Source organism: Podarcis melisellensis (genome assembly GCF_964234715.1).
Source record: "Podarcis melisellensis genome assembly, chromosome: 10".
NCBI classification, from domain to species: domain Eukaryota; kingdom Metazoa; phylum Chordata; class Lepidosauria; order Squamata; family Lacertidae; genus Podarcis; species Podarcis melisellensis.
The window spans coordinates 48,609,223-48,625,909 of NC_138542.1; the positions used below are offsets into that span (position 1 = coordinate 48,609,223).

At 43.7% G+C, this 16,687-nt stretch overlaps 2 protein-coding genes across 5 annotated transcripts in view; both read left to right on the forward strand.

Moving 5' to 3' along the window:
- Window positions 1–16,687, forward strand: part of SSTR3 (somatostatin receptor 3) — a gene marked incomplete at its 5' end in the record, with an annotated part of 238,607 nt that overhangs the window by 176,917 nt on the left and 45,003 nt on the right. The window lies entirely within an intron of this gene.
- CIMIP4 (ciliary microtubule inner protein 4) lies at window positions 1,674–10,286 on the forward strand. 4 transcript variants are annotated; one of them, XM_081928303.1, is made up of 6 exons: window positions 1,674–1,818; window positions 5,047–5,122; window positions 6,517–7,172; window positions 8,304–8,454; window positions 9,419–9,529; window positions 10,112–10,286. In XM_081928303.1, the coding sequence occupies exons 1-6, from the start codon at window positions 1,810–1,812 to the stop codon at window positions 10,201–10,203; spliced, it is 1,095 nt and encodes a 364-aa protein (XP_081784429.1). In that variant the 5' UTR covers window positions 1,674–1,809; the 3' UTR covers window positions 10,204–10,286. The 4 variants fall into 4 exon arrangements, with proteins under 4 accessions (XP_081784429.1, XP_081784430.1, XP_081784428.1 ...); XM_081928304.1 differs by having other exon boundaries at window positions 6,520–7,172; XM_081928302.1 differs by lacking the exon at window positions 1,674–1,818 and adding an exon at window positions 1,826–2,537 and having other exon boundaries at window positions 6,520–7,172.

Here is a 16,687-nt window from a genome sequence, read left to right on the forward strand (position 1 = left end):
TTTCACCAGCACTAGAGAGTGTACGTGCTGGAAGACAATGCAGCTGCTCAGTGGATTTCTACACAGACCTTGATGCAATCTTGCATCAGACATACAAATGGCAAGATGGACTAATTAAACAGGACTTTTTTTTCCCTCAGTGAAGATTGCACTGATAATCCTACATAAAAAGACTTTGTAGTTGTTGGTTTTTTTAAAAAGCCAAAGAAATGGGGATTTCTTAACCCACACACGTTATTCCTATTGAATTCAACAGTGGGACTTGCCGCCAAGCATGATGCATAGAATTGCATATGTGCAATGTCACATTTCAAGAGCTACAATACACTTTTGTCATATGTTTGAGGCAGAGAGCTGTAATTGGGTGCAGTTTTTCATCATGTGAACATGCATTGCAATGAATATGTGCTAACCCCTTCAGATACGAAAACACGCTGTCAGGGAACTGCCATTGCCTCAGAGGCGAGAAATAGATGGGCAGTTGTGTTACATGAAGCCTCCAAAAATCTTGCGAAGCAGTTCCTCTTCCGGGGAGGAGGAAAACCCCACCTCCAGTGGGGAAGAGGTGCAAGGACCAGAGGATGCTGGTGGGAGCCTTAACACCGTTCCTGGGCAAGCCGGACAGGAGAGAAACATGCCCTTGCCATCGCCCATCCTGTGCAGTAGTCTAAGGCGCAAAGAGGGAAGGAGAAGGCTGGGGGTAATGAAACTCTTATGTTGAGGGAGGTCCAAAAGATGACCACTCCCGGATTCTGCTAGCGATTGAGCCAGACATGAGCTTTGGGGCTCTTCACTGTAATAGTTTGCACCAAAATAAAGCCAGGTTGGAGACACTCAAGCAACCGCAACAGCCATCTGACACACACATCTCAGTTATATAAAGTTGCCCATAGTCCGATCTATTCAAGATTTATCAACTATCAGGCTATTTCTGATATTCAGCTGTGTGAGTACTGTAGCTGTGTGAGTACTGGAATGGCACAATTCTGACACCATGCATGCACACTCAAGAGGTAACAGAATGCTTGAAGGAACCCTTCAAAACAGCCCAGTGAAGACCAGATTTGGAGCTGTATTTGACTTCGATATAGTGTGTTTGGGATTGGGGGCTAACCCCATGTGACTGAATCTTCTGATGCTTTCCTTTTCAAGCATTCATCAGAGATAGGTGAATTGGATCAGGGAGGCAGGGCCAGGGGATATAACCCAGATGAAAAGCACCCCTACCCTAAAAACTGGTGTAAGCCTCGTTGCAGAATAAAGGCAGGCTCAATAGCTGTACATGTTTTGTCCTTAGGGAATCTCATGGTAGCTTCAGAAGCAGGGGACAATTTCAAGTGGGGAGAAGGTTAAGTCTCTCCCAAACACCACTGCTCTAATGCAATCCAGCATGGCTGCTTTACACACACACACACACACACACACACACACACACACACGTCATGAGAGCCATTCATCAATTGTCTGTATTGCATCTGGATGTGTCCTGAGGAGCTAACTGAGGTACATGAAATAACTTGCAACCCTTGGAAAGACGGGCCAAAATTATCTCCTAAAAGTTATCGTTTTATGGCAAGGGCTAAGAAACTGTGGCCTAGAGCCACTTAGTGAGTTAAGGCATTGAAGATAACTCTCAGCTGGTCCCTGTGTTTACTTGGTTCCCATAACAACTACAGCTCACAGATGGGGATGGTTTCTTAGCAACTGTCCTTGGTGACTTCTCATAGTTCCACCTCTTTGTCGACACTTCTAGACTTGGCAAGGATCTGCTTGATTCACCAGAACTACTTTGGCACCTCAGTTGAGATCATGGAAGAGGTGAGGCACACGTTTATGAGGAGGACTTAACTTCTGGGCACCCTCAGAGACAACAATAACCCCTCCCAGGCAGGCAGGCAGGGAGGCACACACTGTTCAGATGCCCTATGACCTACACAAAGAGTCTTGGGTATTTAAGCACCAGTCAATGCAGTGAGCCTTGCTGTTTTCTTGATACCAGTCCAGGCCACATGTGGCAGGCATGTGAGGCTGTCCTTGGCCACTTCTGGCAACTGATTTGGAGCCATATCTGGTTGGCCACATTGGGACATGCCTGGCACATATATAGCTCATTTATTCTAATAGTTGTGCTGTTCCCAGCCAGAGGTTTCGTGAAACTGGCCAGGCAATATCTTCAGCCTCAGGAGCCTAGTGGCTTGCTACAGTGCCAGAAGGAGCTCGAGGAGGTTAGCCCCTTGCTCCAGCGCCAACCGGAGCCAAAGATGGCTAGTCCCTTGCTCCATTACATACACGAGCCTGAGGAGGTTAGCCCTGTGCTACGATACCTACAGCATCCTGAAGAGTTTGCTGCCTTGCACCACCAACTTCCGCAGCTTGAGGAAAAGGTTGATCCCTCAGTCCACCAGTCGAAAGAAGTTAGCCCTGTACTCCAGTATCTACAACAGCTGGAGGAGATTGGTACTAACCTGCTCCAACGGGACAGCAGCCTCATGTCTTCCTGCCCAAGAAATGCCAGCAAAATGGAGGATGTGACTCAGGTGAAAAATAATGTGGGGGCTGGTCAGGCTCATCTAACACAACTTTCTCAGAATCTTTATTGGGAACCAAGAATGACTCTGGAAGTCTAGGTGGTGATTTGGAGAGAGGGAAAGGAGGGTTGGGGTGTTCAAGGACCACAGCTGTCTCTTGCCACCTTCCGATGCCATCAGATTCCTGCAATAATTGGAATGTGGCAAGTACATACCTGAGCAGAGAAGGAATCAGACCAGCTTCAGGATTGACTGGGAATAGAAGGGTTTCGCTCCAGGCCCAGAAAGCAGCATTGTGGGCCTTGCTACTCTTGGTGTTTATTGCTCTAGTAAAGCAGACAGCAAAATTAGGTGTCCAGAATCTGCGACAGGTTCAGTTGTGGAAGCCAAAGGTCAACAAAAATGGAGGGAGAGAAAGTCTGGTCTATGCAACCATTTAAAATGGGATTCATCCCAGGGACAAGGAATCTGCCAGCCCTAGAAGAAAACCAGGAGCTGGAGGGCCACAGCTAATTTTCATATCATATTGTCATTATTATGAAGGTAACAATAAAGGTGTTAAGAACTGTGGAGAATTGTCTTGTAGCCAACTAAGGTGACTAAATACCTTCATATATGAGCAACAAATATATGTGAAACTCATAATCTCAAATCACAAATCAACAGGTATTATTAAACCTCCATTTCTATGTATAATATTTCATCTTTGTGCTTTCCCTCTCATGACTTATGTGTGGGAAAATCACTCCCTTTAAATATTTCGCTGCACTCCTTGTTGCCTCACGCTTAAGAAATTTTTTAAAGCAAGCCTTTTATCCAGTGTGTTCCAGTATTGCTGTACTATGCAATTTCTATTTCTTTCTATTCCTAGGTTAATAATTCTATTCTGTAATTTATTTATTTTTCCTTTCCAAATCTGCTCAAACACTTTCTTCTTTCCTTTCAGTTTCCCTGTCTTTTTGTGACATTATTGTATTTTAGATTGTGATGCTGCAGACAAGGTCATAAGTACATTCTGATTTTGACCAGCAGCTAGCATACATATATATAAACACACCTGGAGAAGTGTGGAAGAAGTCGTGTAGAAGTTGTCTTGCCTTTGTAATGGACTGGATGAGAGCCAACAAACTGAAGCTCAAGCCAGATACGACTGAGGCACTGTTAGTGGGCAGTTCCCTAGAGCAGATGGATGGGAGGTTGCCTGCTCTTGATAGGGTTACACTCTGCTATCGCGTGAGGCTCAGGTGGCCTCAGTGGTGCAAAGTGCCTTCCATCAGAACAGTGGAGTTGGAAGGGACCCAGAGGGACATCTAGTCCAATCTCCCCTACAGTGCTTGAATTACAGCTAAAGAATACCTGACAGATTTGAATTTCTAAATTCAAATATTTCCTCTCTCTTTTTTCAAATTTAAAAATTGTCAAAGCAACCATTGCTGCATTCACATGGCAGTTTATTCCATTTCCCTGGTGTTCCCTTTAACTGTGAGTTTCTGTAAAAGGGAAAAGAGGGAGGGGAAGGAAACTGTGAGTTTCTGCATTATATTTAAGCTTTCAGATGTAAAAGCCAATTCCCAAAATATAGCAGAATATAACACAAAGTTAGAGCGCATCTCAATGTTATTTGCAAATGGATTATTACTGGAAGCAAATAGCATGGAAATGAGCAACAAAAACTATAAAATTAATACCAGATCAAGGAATGAAAAACAAACTTGCCTCAATTTGCATTTAAAGACAAACCTGCCATATTTACATTTCCCGGAACGCTATATGAGCCAAAACACAGCCATCCTTCGAAAGTTGCACTTGTCTGAATTTTGTAGTGCAGTTCTCTGGCCAAGTAATGCGCAAAAAAATGCATACATCAGGTAGCCAAAAATGCATTATATTGGGGAAATTATTTGCATATACTGTATGCGTGCATGTATATGGCAAAGCTACATATAAAAATGTGAATATTGGGAGAAATTTGCACTAGAATGCTGATGAATTTTTGTAAGGACTTTTTTAAAAAATTGAAAACTGATTTGGAAATGTGGAAAACTGAAAATAAGTCTGAAAAAGCAGAGGGAAATTCAAATTCACGGATCCCTAGCTCAAGCTGCCCTTAGAGGCAGAGCTTACAGAGACTGGCTAAGAAACTCTAAACCCCAAATTCTATCCACTTTCAAACCGGTGTACAGTGTATTATTATTTAATGTAATAACAAGACTCAATGCCAATGTAATGAAGCAGATTATACACAGTCTATTATTTTCATAAGATATAATTATATTAGAGTTACATCCAATTTGTACATTAAATGTGTACATCTGGAGACATCTACAGGACAGCAGATAAAGTGTAGCGATCAAGAGAATGAATTGAGTTGGATGTTTTTGTTCTAGTGTCAATTTAGCCATGATTTCACCAAATCCACTTTCCCTCTCCATTTCCCCTTTGTGCTGGACAGATTATATATGACAGGCTGCTGCAAAGACTGCTGAGATAATCCACTCTTTACTTCTCTTTGGAACAGGTGCCCATGGACACGACGGCCTTCCCAATTCCTGCCGCCACATACCATGAAACCAGAATGGCCGGTGGTCCAACAGGTAGAAGATACTTTGAAATCTTCTCTAATGCCTTATGCAAGCTATTATAGATACACTTGTTATACGGGCTTGGCTCACATCCTCCTGCATTGTGACACCTTGCCTAAGGAATTCTCTCCTCCTGGACCTAAATATGGCAGGCACGGGTCTGGGATTCCATTTCCAAGTTAAAACTTACCTATGTTTTCAGGCCTTAGAGGATGATGCTTTGCTGATGCAAGATTCTAGGTCAGGTATGGGGAACCTTTGGCCTTAGAAATGTTGCTAGACTACAAGTCGCAGCACCGTTAACTGGCGCCGATGGGAACTGGAGTCCCACAACATCTGGAGGGCCAAAACATATTGTCCTTGCTCTAGGTAATTTTTATTCTGCACTGCTCTCATGTTTTCCTTAACTGCTGCCAGAATTATTATTTGTCAGAATCGGGGTGGGGTGGGGTGAGAATACCATCCTTGAGAGAACGGATAACTAAAATCTGGAACATAGTCTACATGGTTAAGCTTACATATATGGTTTAAGAACCAGAGAGGGCAGACATGAAGATAGTGTGTTTATTGAGAAATGGAGTCTTTTAATAATGTACTAGAGTAATAAAGTACAGGATAATTATTCATTTATTATCTTCAACTGTGGTATGGAAATCACCCCCCTTTATGTTTAGTTCCAACAGATCTCTTTTTTATATATATTTTATATCTGTTATACTTTGTTGTGATTCGAGGACCCGATCCCCGCTTGGGGAATAAAGACACATGGACACAAGAAGAAAATGTGTGTGCAAAGGCGGGGATGGCTGGTGCGGCCGCATTTGAGCAGCAAGCCACGCCCCCGCCAAGCTTCCCTATTGGGTGCCCAACCAGGGAGGGGCGTGGCATGCCAGCCCTGGAGTTGAAGCAGGGGGCAGAACGCCCCCTGCATGACGCGGGAATCATCTCCCGCTCACAACCCCTCCCCTCCTGGAGGAGGAGAGGCTTTGTTGGCAACCATCTGTCTTGGGAGACAATGGAGGAGTGCACCTTTGGGGGTGAAGTCAAACTGTTAGAAGGTTTCAGCGCCTGCTGTGGCTGTAGAGACCAATATGAATTATAGAATTGTAGAGCTGGAAAGGACCACAAGGGTCATGTATTCCAACCCCCTGCAATGCATGAGTCTTTCACCCAACGTGGGGTTTGAACACACAAACCCAAGATTAAGCCCACCCCCGCCGAGCCCTATGAGACCTGAGCATGCTGAATAGTCACAGAATGTGGAGTGTCAGCTGGAAAGGAAAACCATAAAAATGGAGGGGGACATAGCTGGTTGCCTGGCAACCAGAACAGAAGCACTTCTGTGAGAAGCTGAGGCTATGCTACAACATTTTGCTGTGGGTTATACTTTTCTTACTGTCTTCTAGAAGTGCCTGGATATGGAAACAAGGAACAGGCCACCTACAACTTGACTGGGGAACAGTCCAACAACAAAAGACCCCCCTCAAGGTGCTCCAGCAGGACCTCCTCAATGAACTCCAAGAACCCCGAGAACAGAACAGCTATGGGCGAACCCCCAGTCCTGCCTGAGGCATCACCATCCACACAGCATATCCAAATCAGAAACCACAACAAACAGACCCTCAGGTCTAAAACTCCCTCTGCCCTCTGCATTCACACGGCTGCAGGGAGGAAAGACAGCCTGGACGGTACCACTTCCAAGGGAATAGGGAATCATCATCACCCAAAGGGGAAACCTGGAGGTTCCAGGCTGTCAGCTAAGTCTAGCCAAGAAGAAATGGAAGATGGCCACGGTAATTCAGATGAACTAACGGGTAGGCAATACCGGCCTATAGTGACCCGACTGCACGCATCTCCCCGAAAGAACGTAAAGGGCAGCTGTGAAGACATGAAGGAAGCCCACGATGTCATGAGTGCCAAAGAGTCATTAGCATCAAGTGGGCAAGATGTCAAAGCAGAGGGAAAGGCCCTCCAGGAGAAGAAAAACAGCCTAATAATACCTCCTAATATCAAGGCCAAGTTTGGCACATCTATGGTGGAGAAGCTGGTGTCTGAAGAGCAGGTAAAGAATGCAATGGTCTTGTCTTTGAAGAGGGTTAGCTAGGAATGCCTAACACTTTTTTGAACTGGAAATATCTGTCAGCCTTTCTTAACCTGTGGGTCCCCAGATGTCGTTGAACTACAACTCCCATCACCCCTAGCTAGCAAGACCAGAGCTCAGGGATGATGGGAGTTGTAGTTCAACAACATCTGGGGACCCACAGGCTAAGTAATACGTTGTATTAGCAGCAGCAGTAGTAGTAGTAGCAGTAATGCTACTCATTATACTTGTAACTCTCATATCAGCAGCTATAGTAAGTTTAGAGTAGAGAAGTAAGCACCAATGCTATTTTTCTAGAAAAAGAGGTGTCAGAACTCACCATGTCCCTTGTTCGCTTATAATAGCAATGGCACCCACCTGAGAGGTGCCAGAACTGAGTTCTAGCTGAAAAAAAAGCGCTGAGAAGCACTATTAGTAACATGGTTATAAATTGGAATGCTACTAGTAGCATGGTAGCTATAAGCAGCAATGCAAAATATATAAAGCTGCAATTCAGTAAACAATTATCCAGGAGTAAGAAGCATTGACCATAGGGCTTACTTCTTGAATTGACATGAATACGGTTGTGCTGTAAAGGAATTATTCTAGTGATGGTATAATGCATGATATTATTTCAGCCATTAACCAATAAATTAGAAAACAGAAGATGGTTACGCAGTGACAATTATAGCTTTGGAAAACCTCTGTCCCTACTTCTTAAAAGATACAAGGGTTGAAGCCATAGATCAGGGGACATATTGATTAATCCACAGAGTAATCTGTCAAAGTGACAAATGCATCACCTGTGACTCATCATTTAGGAAAAAAATGACTGTGCTTTATTGAGATTTCATTTTTATGAAGGAAAAAAATCATGACATGAAGGTGATAAGACAATAGCTGATCCTGATTAATCTTCTACTTAATATGGAAAGGGGTTCAGGATATGGGCAATTCATAAAAAAATATGTATGGGTGGTAACCTTAGTTCTAGCCAAGTTTATACCTGATTAGAGGACTCACTCTGAGTGGGGAAAGTTCTACCAGTACCTGGTGGAGCCAGTACCTCAGAACCTTAAGTGGCATTTGACTCCATCGTCTTGTATTTTCCAGGCACGTCGTGCTCTCTGTGAGGCTGGGCTGATCCAGGGGCAGAAGCGCCTCAGTGACTGGCCATATAAGACTCTAGAGAATCCTATGGCATCGTCACCTTATGCTGACTATTATGAACTAGGATACAACTTGAGGTCCAACATTTTCCAAGGTAAAGGAGCATCCCAGGTCTACCTGCACACTGCCTGTTCTGACTCCAATTATGGCATTTACTGATTTTGGATTGCTGACTTCACAGATATCCCACAACTGACACCACTTTTACATGCTACTTATGAGCAGCGAAAATAGAACAGATCTTTTGCAGGGTCAGTTTCTTTAGAAAAGTCTTTGTGTGCATGTGTGTGAAATAGGAAAGATATTAGGAGAAGGCACAGCAAGAACATAGAAGACTTGGAGGGAGGAACACTTGGAAGCAGGCAGGGAGAGAAACCCAACCTACCTAGTAATGTCTCTCTTGTGCCTTTAACAGAACTCTGATATGCAGAGACCAGCGGGCAAAGCTTTATGGTATGGTAGATAAATATTATCACTCGCTAATCACTGCAGATTAAGGGCTATTAAGGCACAGCTAAAGGGGCCTATTCCAAAGTTCTCACAACACCATCACACAACTACAACCCAACCCAACCTACCTTTGACAGAGGAAAACTCCAGGCAGTTTCTCACATTCTTGGACAAATCCAGTCAGTAACTTCCATCACTTTGAGGTTTTTGTTTCTATGTAAGATTGCCCATTTTCCTATTGTCTCCATTACCTACTACCTTTGATCAGCAAATTGCAGGTGATTGTATTATCACCAAAATGGGGAAAACTGCTAAAAGCACAAGAAGGGTTCAAGTCAGGCTTTCCCCACACTCTGCTTTCTGGACAGTTCAGGCTACCAAATCCATCCTACTCGGGCAAGGCATGTGTGGCTAAAATCCCTTGGGAACCTCTTCCTGTATAAACATGGGACTGTGAATTCAGGACAGCTCTCACAATTTGAGGTACCCAAGTCATACAACTACTTTGTTGTCTCCTGTAGGGGCCAGCTCCCCCTAGCATATGATCCAGCTCCTAGATGACTCTGGTCCAAGTAGCGTAAGAGTTCTGTGAATCTCCTTTCTTGCAGGAGGACCACTGGAGAGCAGAAGCCTGATGAAGGATTCCTATACCCCAGATGTAATAAAGAGGGCAGTTCGGGACCCCAAACATTGGCATGGAAGAAAAACTGATGATCTAGGTGAGAATCCCTAGGGTTTTAAGGAAAAGATGGCTGAGAAACAAAGGACTTGCCTCAGGCGTCTCCCATCAGATCTGCAATATGGGGGATAATAGTGCCAGCCTGTTTTACAGGGTTCTTGTGAGGATTACAGAGATTATGCTAGTGGAGCACTTAGAAAAAGAGCTATATATAAATACCTAAAGTATTATTATAATCTAAATATTTGGATTCCCCCCAGTTGACAGCTTGCAAATCACACATTGGAAGACTGAGCACATATTCTAGGAATCTTTTGGTATCTTGTTCTCATTACTGTCGGTGATAAAGGTTCTGCCACTTTGGGCATGTCTGTGGCTAGTTAGCATCATAGTGTCCATACCCACATTACACACAGAGGGGAGGGGAGAGAAGCAGAGAAAGCTTGCTCATACTGTACATCAGCTGCACACAGACACCTCAGCCTTTCCATGCCCTCATGAGCTCTTGCCTTTACTGGCCCTTTTCCAGCCCCTCCCAAAGATAGCCCTTTAATCCTGGTGCCTGCTAAAAGGTACAAGATATGTACATGCAAACTGTGTGTATTTGTTTGTTTCTCAACAGGGAGGTGGTTCCAGAAAAATGCGCTAAACCTTAACCTTCAAAAAGCTTTGGAACAAAAATACGGGGACAAGAACAAAGGCGGCAAATCCTAAGAAGGCATAGAAGAGGGATGAAGACCTTCTGGAAAAATATCTGGCTCTCCCTAGCAGTGGAATAAACCTCCATCTAGCCTCTATTTTTGATGTGCTCTGCATATGGATAAAGCAGAACGTTGGGTTATCTGACTGGCCTGGGAATAGTCAGCCTGGCCTGATTGTGTATCTTTAATAGGCCCTTGAAATGAGCTGGTCAGCTTTTCAAAGAATGGAACAAAGCACGATCCCCCAACATCTCCACAGGGTGCTGGGAAAAGACCTGAAACTCTGGAGTGCTGCCACCACCGATTAGTGTTGAGTCTACGCTGCAAACAATACTAAGCTAAATGGACCAATTGTCCACCTAGTTATGAGGCAGCTTCCTATGGGTCAATTTCAAACAGTGGCAAACATAAATTAGGAAAGTGAATAGAGTTTTGCAGAAATACAGTAAGGAGGGATATTGGAATACCTTACTGTGTATTGGGATGTGGGTGGTGCTGTGAGTTAAACCACAGAGCCTAGGACTTGCTGATCAGAAGGTCGGTGGTCCGAATGTCCGCAACAGGGTGAGCTCCCGTTGTTCGGTCTCTGCTCCTGCCAACCTAGCAGTTCGAAAGCACGTCAAAGTGCAAGTAGATAAATAGGTACCGCTCCAGCGAGAAGGTTAACAGCATTTCTGTGCGCTGCTCTGGTTCTAAAGAAGTGGCTTTGTCATGCTGACCGCATGATCCGGAAGCTGTATGCCGGCTCCCTTGGCCAATAAAACTAGATGAGCGCTGCAACCCCAGAGTCGTCCACCACTGGACCTAATGGTCAGGGGTCCCTTTACCTTTGCTGTGTATAGTGGGAAGGGCTACCAGAGAAGTATTGATGCAAGGAGACAGAATAGGTATGAAAATGTCTCCTTCCCCTGTTCTGCAGATAAAATGTACTAAGCCAATTGCATTCCTATAGTCATATAACTTTTACCGCATCCATCTATCAGCTCTCTCTACCCTAAAATTTGTGAGCAATGCTATCATGTTCTGTGGGGCATTGGGGAGGTCTTTGGGTCCCTCACCCATCACCTTGAATGAATAAAGAGTGCCCTAAGGACATTACCGGTGCTTCTCTGGGCTAGCAGGATGCAGGGGAAGTTTTATGGGCAACCATGCATAACTCCTGATGAATCTGGGCGCTACAGAATCCAATTCAACAAACATGCCATTAAGCCAATGACTAAGCTGTCTTTCTTGGACTAGTCAGCTCAAGAATTATACTTCAGAAGGAGAACAGGTTTTCATAATACTGGAAGCAAGCTTGTAAGGCTTCCATTTCCTTGCAGATATCTTGCTTCCTAGTACTCTTACAGAGTAAACACACACGCACACGGGAACACAGAGCAGAGCATCAGCTGCTTCATGAAAGAATCAGGACTGTCAGCAAACTTTGCCAAACCTGGACTTTTTGCTCAGATTCAAAGAGTCTGACTCCCCAGCCCTGGATCCCCCTTAAACTTGAAGAACCCAGGCTGGACTTCCTAGTTAGTGTAGATTGTGGCTGCTGTTCTAGGACAATAAACCTGAGATAATCATTGCACCTTGTTTGTTTAAACAAACCTCTCTAGCAATGATTAACATCAATGGATAATCTTAGCATAAGTATGTGCTTTGTGGACTGCAACCTCATTCACATGTAAAATGTTGGTATTTCAAGTATCTCTTTCTAGATTCTCAGGGTGATTGCTTACAGCATTGTGGAGGAAGTAGCCTTGGTAAAGCTTTTCCAGTTGGAAAAAAGAACACAGAGCTCCTGCACCTTTAATAGGTGTCTAGAAAAGGGAATTTAGGACCACCCTATCATGCCAGTTGCAACAGTACATGGCGAACATTAAGGAGTCACTTGGCCACCAGCGTGAGTTGTCTGAAATGGCAGCCACTGACCAAGGTTGCTGATTCTAGGTCAAGTAATACCTTCTAGATAATAAACCAGCTGTGCCACCTCCCTCTTCTGAATAACTGTCCCAAACAGTAAAATATGTCAGGTTGCAGGCTGTGCAGTCAAATATGTTAGATTGCAATTCATAGAATCATAGAATCATAGAGTTGGAGGAGACCACAAGGGCCATCGAGTCCAACCCCTGCCAAGCAGAGAAACACCATCAGAGCACTCCTGACATATGGTTGTCAAGACTCTGCTTAAAGACCTCCAAAGAAGGAGACTCCACCACACTCCTTGGCAGCAAATTCCACTGTCGAACAGCTCTTACTGTCAGGAAGTTCTTCCTAATGTTTAGGTGGAATCTTCTTTCCTGTAGTTTGGAACCATTGCTCCGTGTCCGCTTCTCTGGAGCAGCAGAAAACAACTTTTCTCCCTCTATGTGACAACCTTTTATATATTTGAACATGGCTATCATATCACCCCTTAACCTCCTCTTCTCCAGGCTAAACATGCCCAGCTCCCTTAGCCGTTCCTCATAAGGCATCGTTTCCAGGCCTTTGACCATTTTGGTTGCCCTCCTCTGGACACGTTCCAGTTTGTCAGTGTCCTTCTTGAACTGTGGTGCCCAGAACTGGACACAGTACTCCAGGTGAGGTCTGACCAGAGCAGAATACAGTGGCACTATTACTTCCCTTGATCTAGATGCTATACTCCTATTGATGCAGCCCAGAATTGCATTGGCTTTTTTAGCTGCCGCATCACACTGTTGGCTCATGTCAAGTTTGTGGTCAACCAAGACTCCTAGATCCTTTTCACATGTACTGCTCTCAAGCCAGGTGTCACCCATCTTGTATTTGTGCCTCTCATTTTTTTTTTTTTTGCCCAAGTGCAATACTTTACATTTCTCCCTATTAAAATTCATCTTGTTTGTTTTGGCCCTGTTCTCTAATCTGTCAAGGTCGTTTTGAAGTGTGATCCTGTCCTCTGGGGTGTTAGCCACCCCTCCCAGTTTGGTGTCATCTGCAAATTTGATCAGGATGCCCTTGAGTCCATCATCCAAGTCGTCGATAAAGATGTTGAATAAGACTGGGCCCAAGACAGAACCCTGTGGCACCCCACTAGTCACTCTTCTCCAGGATGAAGAGGAACCATTGATGAGCACCCTTTGGGTTCGGTCAGTCAGCCAGTTACAAATCCACTGAGTGGTAGCATAGTCAAGACCGCATTTTACCAGCTTCTTTACAAGAATATCATGGGGCACCTTGTCAAATGCCTTGCTGAAATCAAGGTAGGCTACATCCACTGTGTTCCCTTCATCTACCAGGCTTGTAATTCTGTCAAAAAACGAGATCAGGTTAGTCTGACATGACTTATTTTTCAGAAATCCATGCTGACTATTGGTGATCACAGCATTCCTTTCTAGGTGCTCTCAGACTGTTTGCTTAATGATCTGCTCCAGAATCTTCCCTGGTATTGATGTCAGACTGACTGGGCAGTAATTATTTGGGTCCTCTCTTTCCCCCTTTTTGAAAATAGGGACAACATTTGCCCTCCTCCAGTCTGCCGGGACTTCGCCTGTTCTCCAGGAATTCTCAAAGATGACTGCCAGTGGTTCTGAGATCACACCTGCCAGTTCTTTTAATACTCTTGGATGCAGTTCATCTGGCCCTGGAGACTTGAATACTATCTCCTTAGTTATTCTGGGCTGTGTTTCCTCTGCTGAATCATTTGCTCCAAACGCTTCAGGTCGGGCATTGTTTTCTTTATCGGAGAAGACTGAGGCAAAGAAGGCATTGAGGAGTTCAGCTCTTTCTGTGTCCCCTGTTTGCATTTCACCATCTTCTCCTCTGAGTGACCCCACTGTTTCTTTGTTCTTCCATTTGCTACGAACATACCCATAAAAGCCTTTTTTGTTGCTTTTAACCTCTCTAACAAGCCTGAGTTCATTCTGTGCTTTAGCTTTTCTGACTTTGTGTCTACACGTGCTGGCTATTTGTTTGAATTCCTCTTTGGTGGTTTCCCCCCTTTTCCATTTTTTGTACACATCCTTTTTTAATCTTAACTCAGTTAAAAGTTCTTTAGATAGCCACCCTGGCTTCCTTAGGCACCTTCCATGTTTCCGTCTCATTGCTTGAAGTTGTGCTTTTACTATGTCCCTCTTAACAAACTCCCAGCCATCATGAACTCCCTTTCCTTTTAGTATTTTAATATTACTGTCCATGGGATCTCACCCAGGACTTCCCTAAGTTTTATGAAGTCGGCTTTCTTAAAGTCAAGAAATTGAGTCCTAGTATGCTTGGCTGCTCCTTTCCGCTGTATAGTAAACTTCAGAAGAGCATGATCACTCGCGCCTAATGATCCTTCCACTTCTACCCCACTAACCAGGTCATCAACATTGGTTAGGACCAGATCTAAAATGGCTGTTCCTCTTGTTGCTTCTCCCACTTTCTGGACAATGAAGTTGTCTGCAAGGCCAGACAACTGCAATTGATGGATCCAAGTTGTAATGGTGAAGTTATGTTGAGTATAAGTATGGATGTCATGGAATGAGGCACATATGTGATTTGAATAGTGTCTAATGGTGCTTAGCCGGGTTGGCTATTTGCATATTTTCACAGTGCTGGACTCCAGGGCCCATCAGCCCCAGCCAGCATGGCCAATGATCAGGGTGATGGGACTTGTAATTCAACAGCATCTGGTTGGGGGGGCAGGTTTACAATTCCTGAATTAATTAGAGCTTGCCAGTTATGGCTCAGCCAAGTCATTTGATCCCATGAGGCTGAGTGCAGAATGCAAACTAAAGCTTTAGGAGGCTATGGTATTAGGAGAGCAAGCTCAGTGCTGACATCAGGAAATAGCTGTGGGAACTGGTGGGCTACTTCCTGTGGCTTGCCAGGCCAGATCTGGCCTGCAAAGAAGAGGAGGAGGAGGAGGAGGAGGAGGAGGAGGAGGAGTTTGGACTTGATATCCCACCTTTCACTCCCCTTAAAGAGTCTCAAAGCAGCTAACAATCTCCTTTCCCTGAGTGAGGCTGAGAGACTTCAGAGAAGTGTGACTAGCCCAAGGTCACCCAGCAGCTGCATGTGGAGGAGCGGGGAAGTGAACGTGGTTCACCAGATTACGAGTCCACCACTCTTAACCACTACACCACACTGGCTCTCACTGACCTCCGCACTATAAAGCATAGTGTTGTTGTTGTTGCTGCTGCTGCTGCTGCTGCTACTGCTGTTGTTGTTGTTACCATATCTAGAGAATATCCAGATGAGCAAATAAATGAGCAGCCATCTCTGCATTCACAGCACCAAGATGATTTTTCCCAGTAGATGAAACTGGTCAATAAATAATTTCCATTCATCAGAAGGTACAGATGTTTATCATTATGTGATCCTCATGAGAAGGGAAAGTCCTACTGACTGGAACCTAAAGCTCTTCTGCTTTTGAACAGGAGTTTCAAAATTGGAAGAATAAATGCACAGTGTTTTGAGGTAAATGCTGACAACTGTTGAAAGGCAATTCTGGGTTTTCTGTTTGATCCACCCTATGAGTTTTTTTAACTATTTAACATCAGTGCTATTTTTCTAGGGAAAAAAGGTGCCAGAACTTACCATGAATGCCTCCTTTGTTCTTTTATATGTAATGGCAATGGCATCCACCTGAGAGGTGCCAGAACTGAGTTCCATTGAGTTCCGGCTGAAAAAAGCCCTGTGTAACATCTTTATGGAGTCATACTGGAATCTCTTTCCTCTACTCTTTATTGGGGCCATAACACTTGGATTGTGTATGAAAAACTGTCCCAGACCTAAATTGATGGCCAGGATCCTTTGTAGGATTCAATAATGATAACACGTTGCTTTCGTCAGAACTCTGTTATAACCCTTAATATTCTTTGGCTTCAGAAAATGACCTAGCCAAAGTGAAGCACATTTAAGTCTATTCAATATGTGTTTAAAGTGCTTCACTATGGCGGGCTCATGACCTTCTTTTCAAATTGTAATCTGTTTTAAAAAATATTACAAGCAAATATAGATAATCATTATTTTTTTGCTTTCCCCGAATGTTCACTTAAATATGATTAATTAGTGATCATTCAATCACTTAATAGCTTAATCACATATTGCATCATTTAATAGCTGATATAGCTAGGTAAGTAAATGTTTGGTTTAATGTTTGTCTAAGCATTCCATGGTTAATGTGACATCATTTAATTTCTGCTATAGAGATATATAGAGAGATGATATAGATATAGATATAATCTCTCCAAAGCTTTACTTTGGAGATGATTTACATCTTCCAAATTAAAAATAATATTACAAAAAGCATTATAGTGATGGGCAATGTATGTCTGAACATATTTAGATTTGTAAATACTTTAAAGAGAATTGAAGCCCTCAAGTGAAAGACATCAACATTTTCCCCAGAAAAGTTGAGAGAAAGTATTGGGATGCAACACATCTTATGGGTGTTTTCCCCAAATTAAGAAGTTTGGGGCAGAAATTATAAAAGAAGCAGAAATAATAACATGATCGATTTTACCAAAGGACCTTTTAATTGTTCTGGTTGGTAACACTGAGGGTTAGCT

What these genes read in the sequence shown, in the direction of transcription:
- CIMIP4 (XM_081928301.1), top strand. Translation starts at nt 1,926, where the DNA reads ATGACCTACACAAAGAGTCTTGGGTATTTAAGCACCAGTCAATGCAGT. An exon ending in AAATGGAGGATGTGACTCAG is followed by an intron (nt 2,538 to 5,046) that starts GTGAAAAATAAT and finishes TCTTTGGAACAG; the next exon opens with GTGCCCATGGACACGACGGC. An exon ending in AAGAAAAACTGATGATCTAG is followed by an intron (nt 9,530 to 10,111) that starts GTGAGAATCCCT and finishes GTTTCTCAACAG; the next exon opens with GGAGGTGGTTCCAGAAAAAT.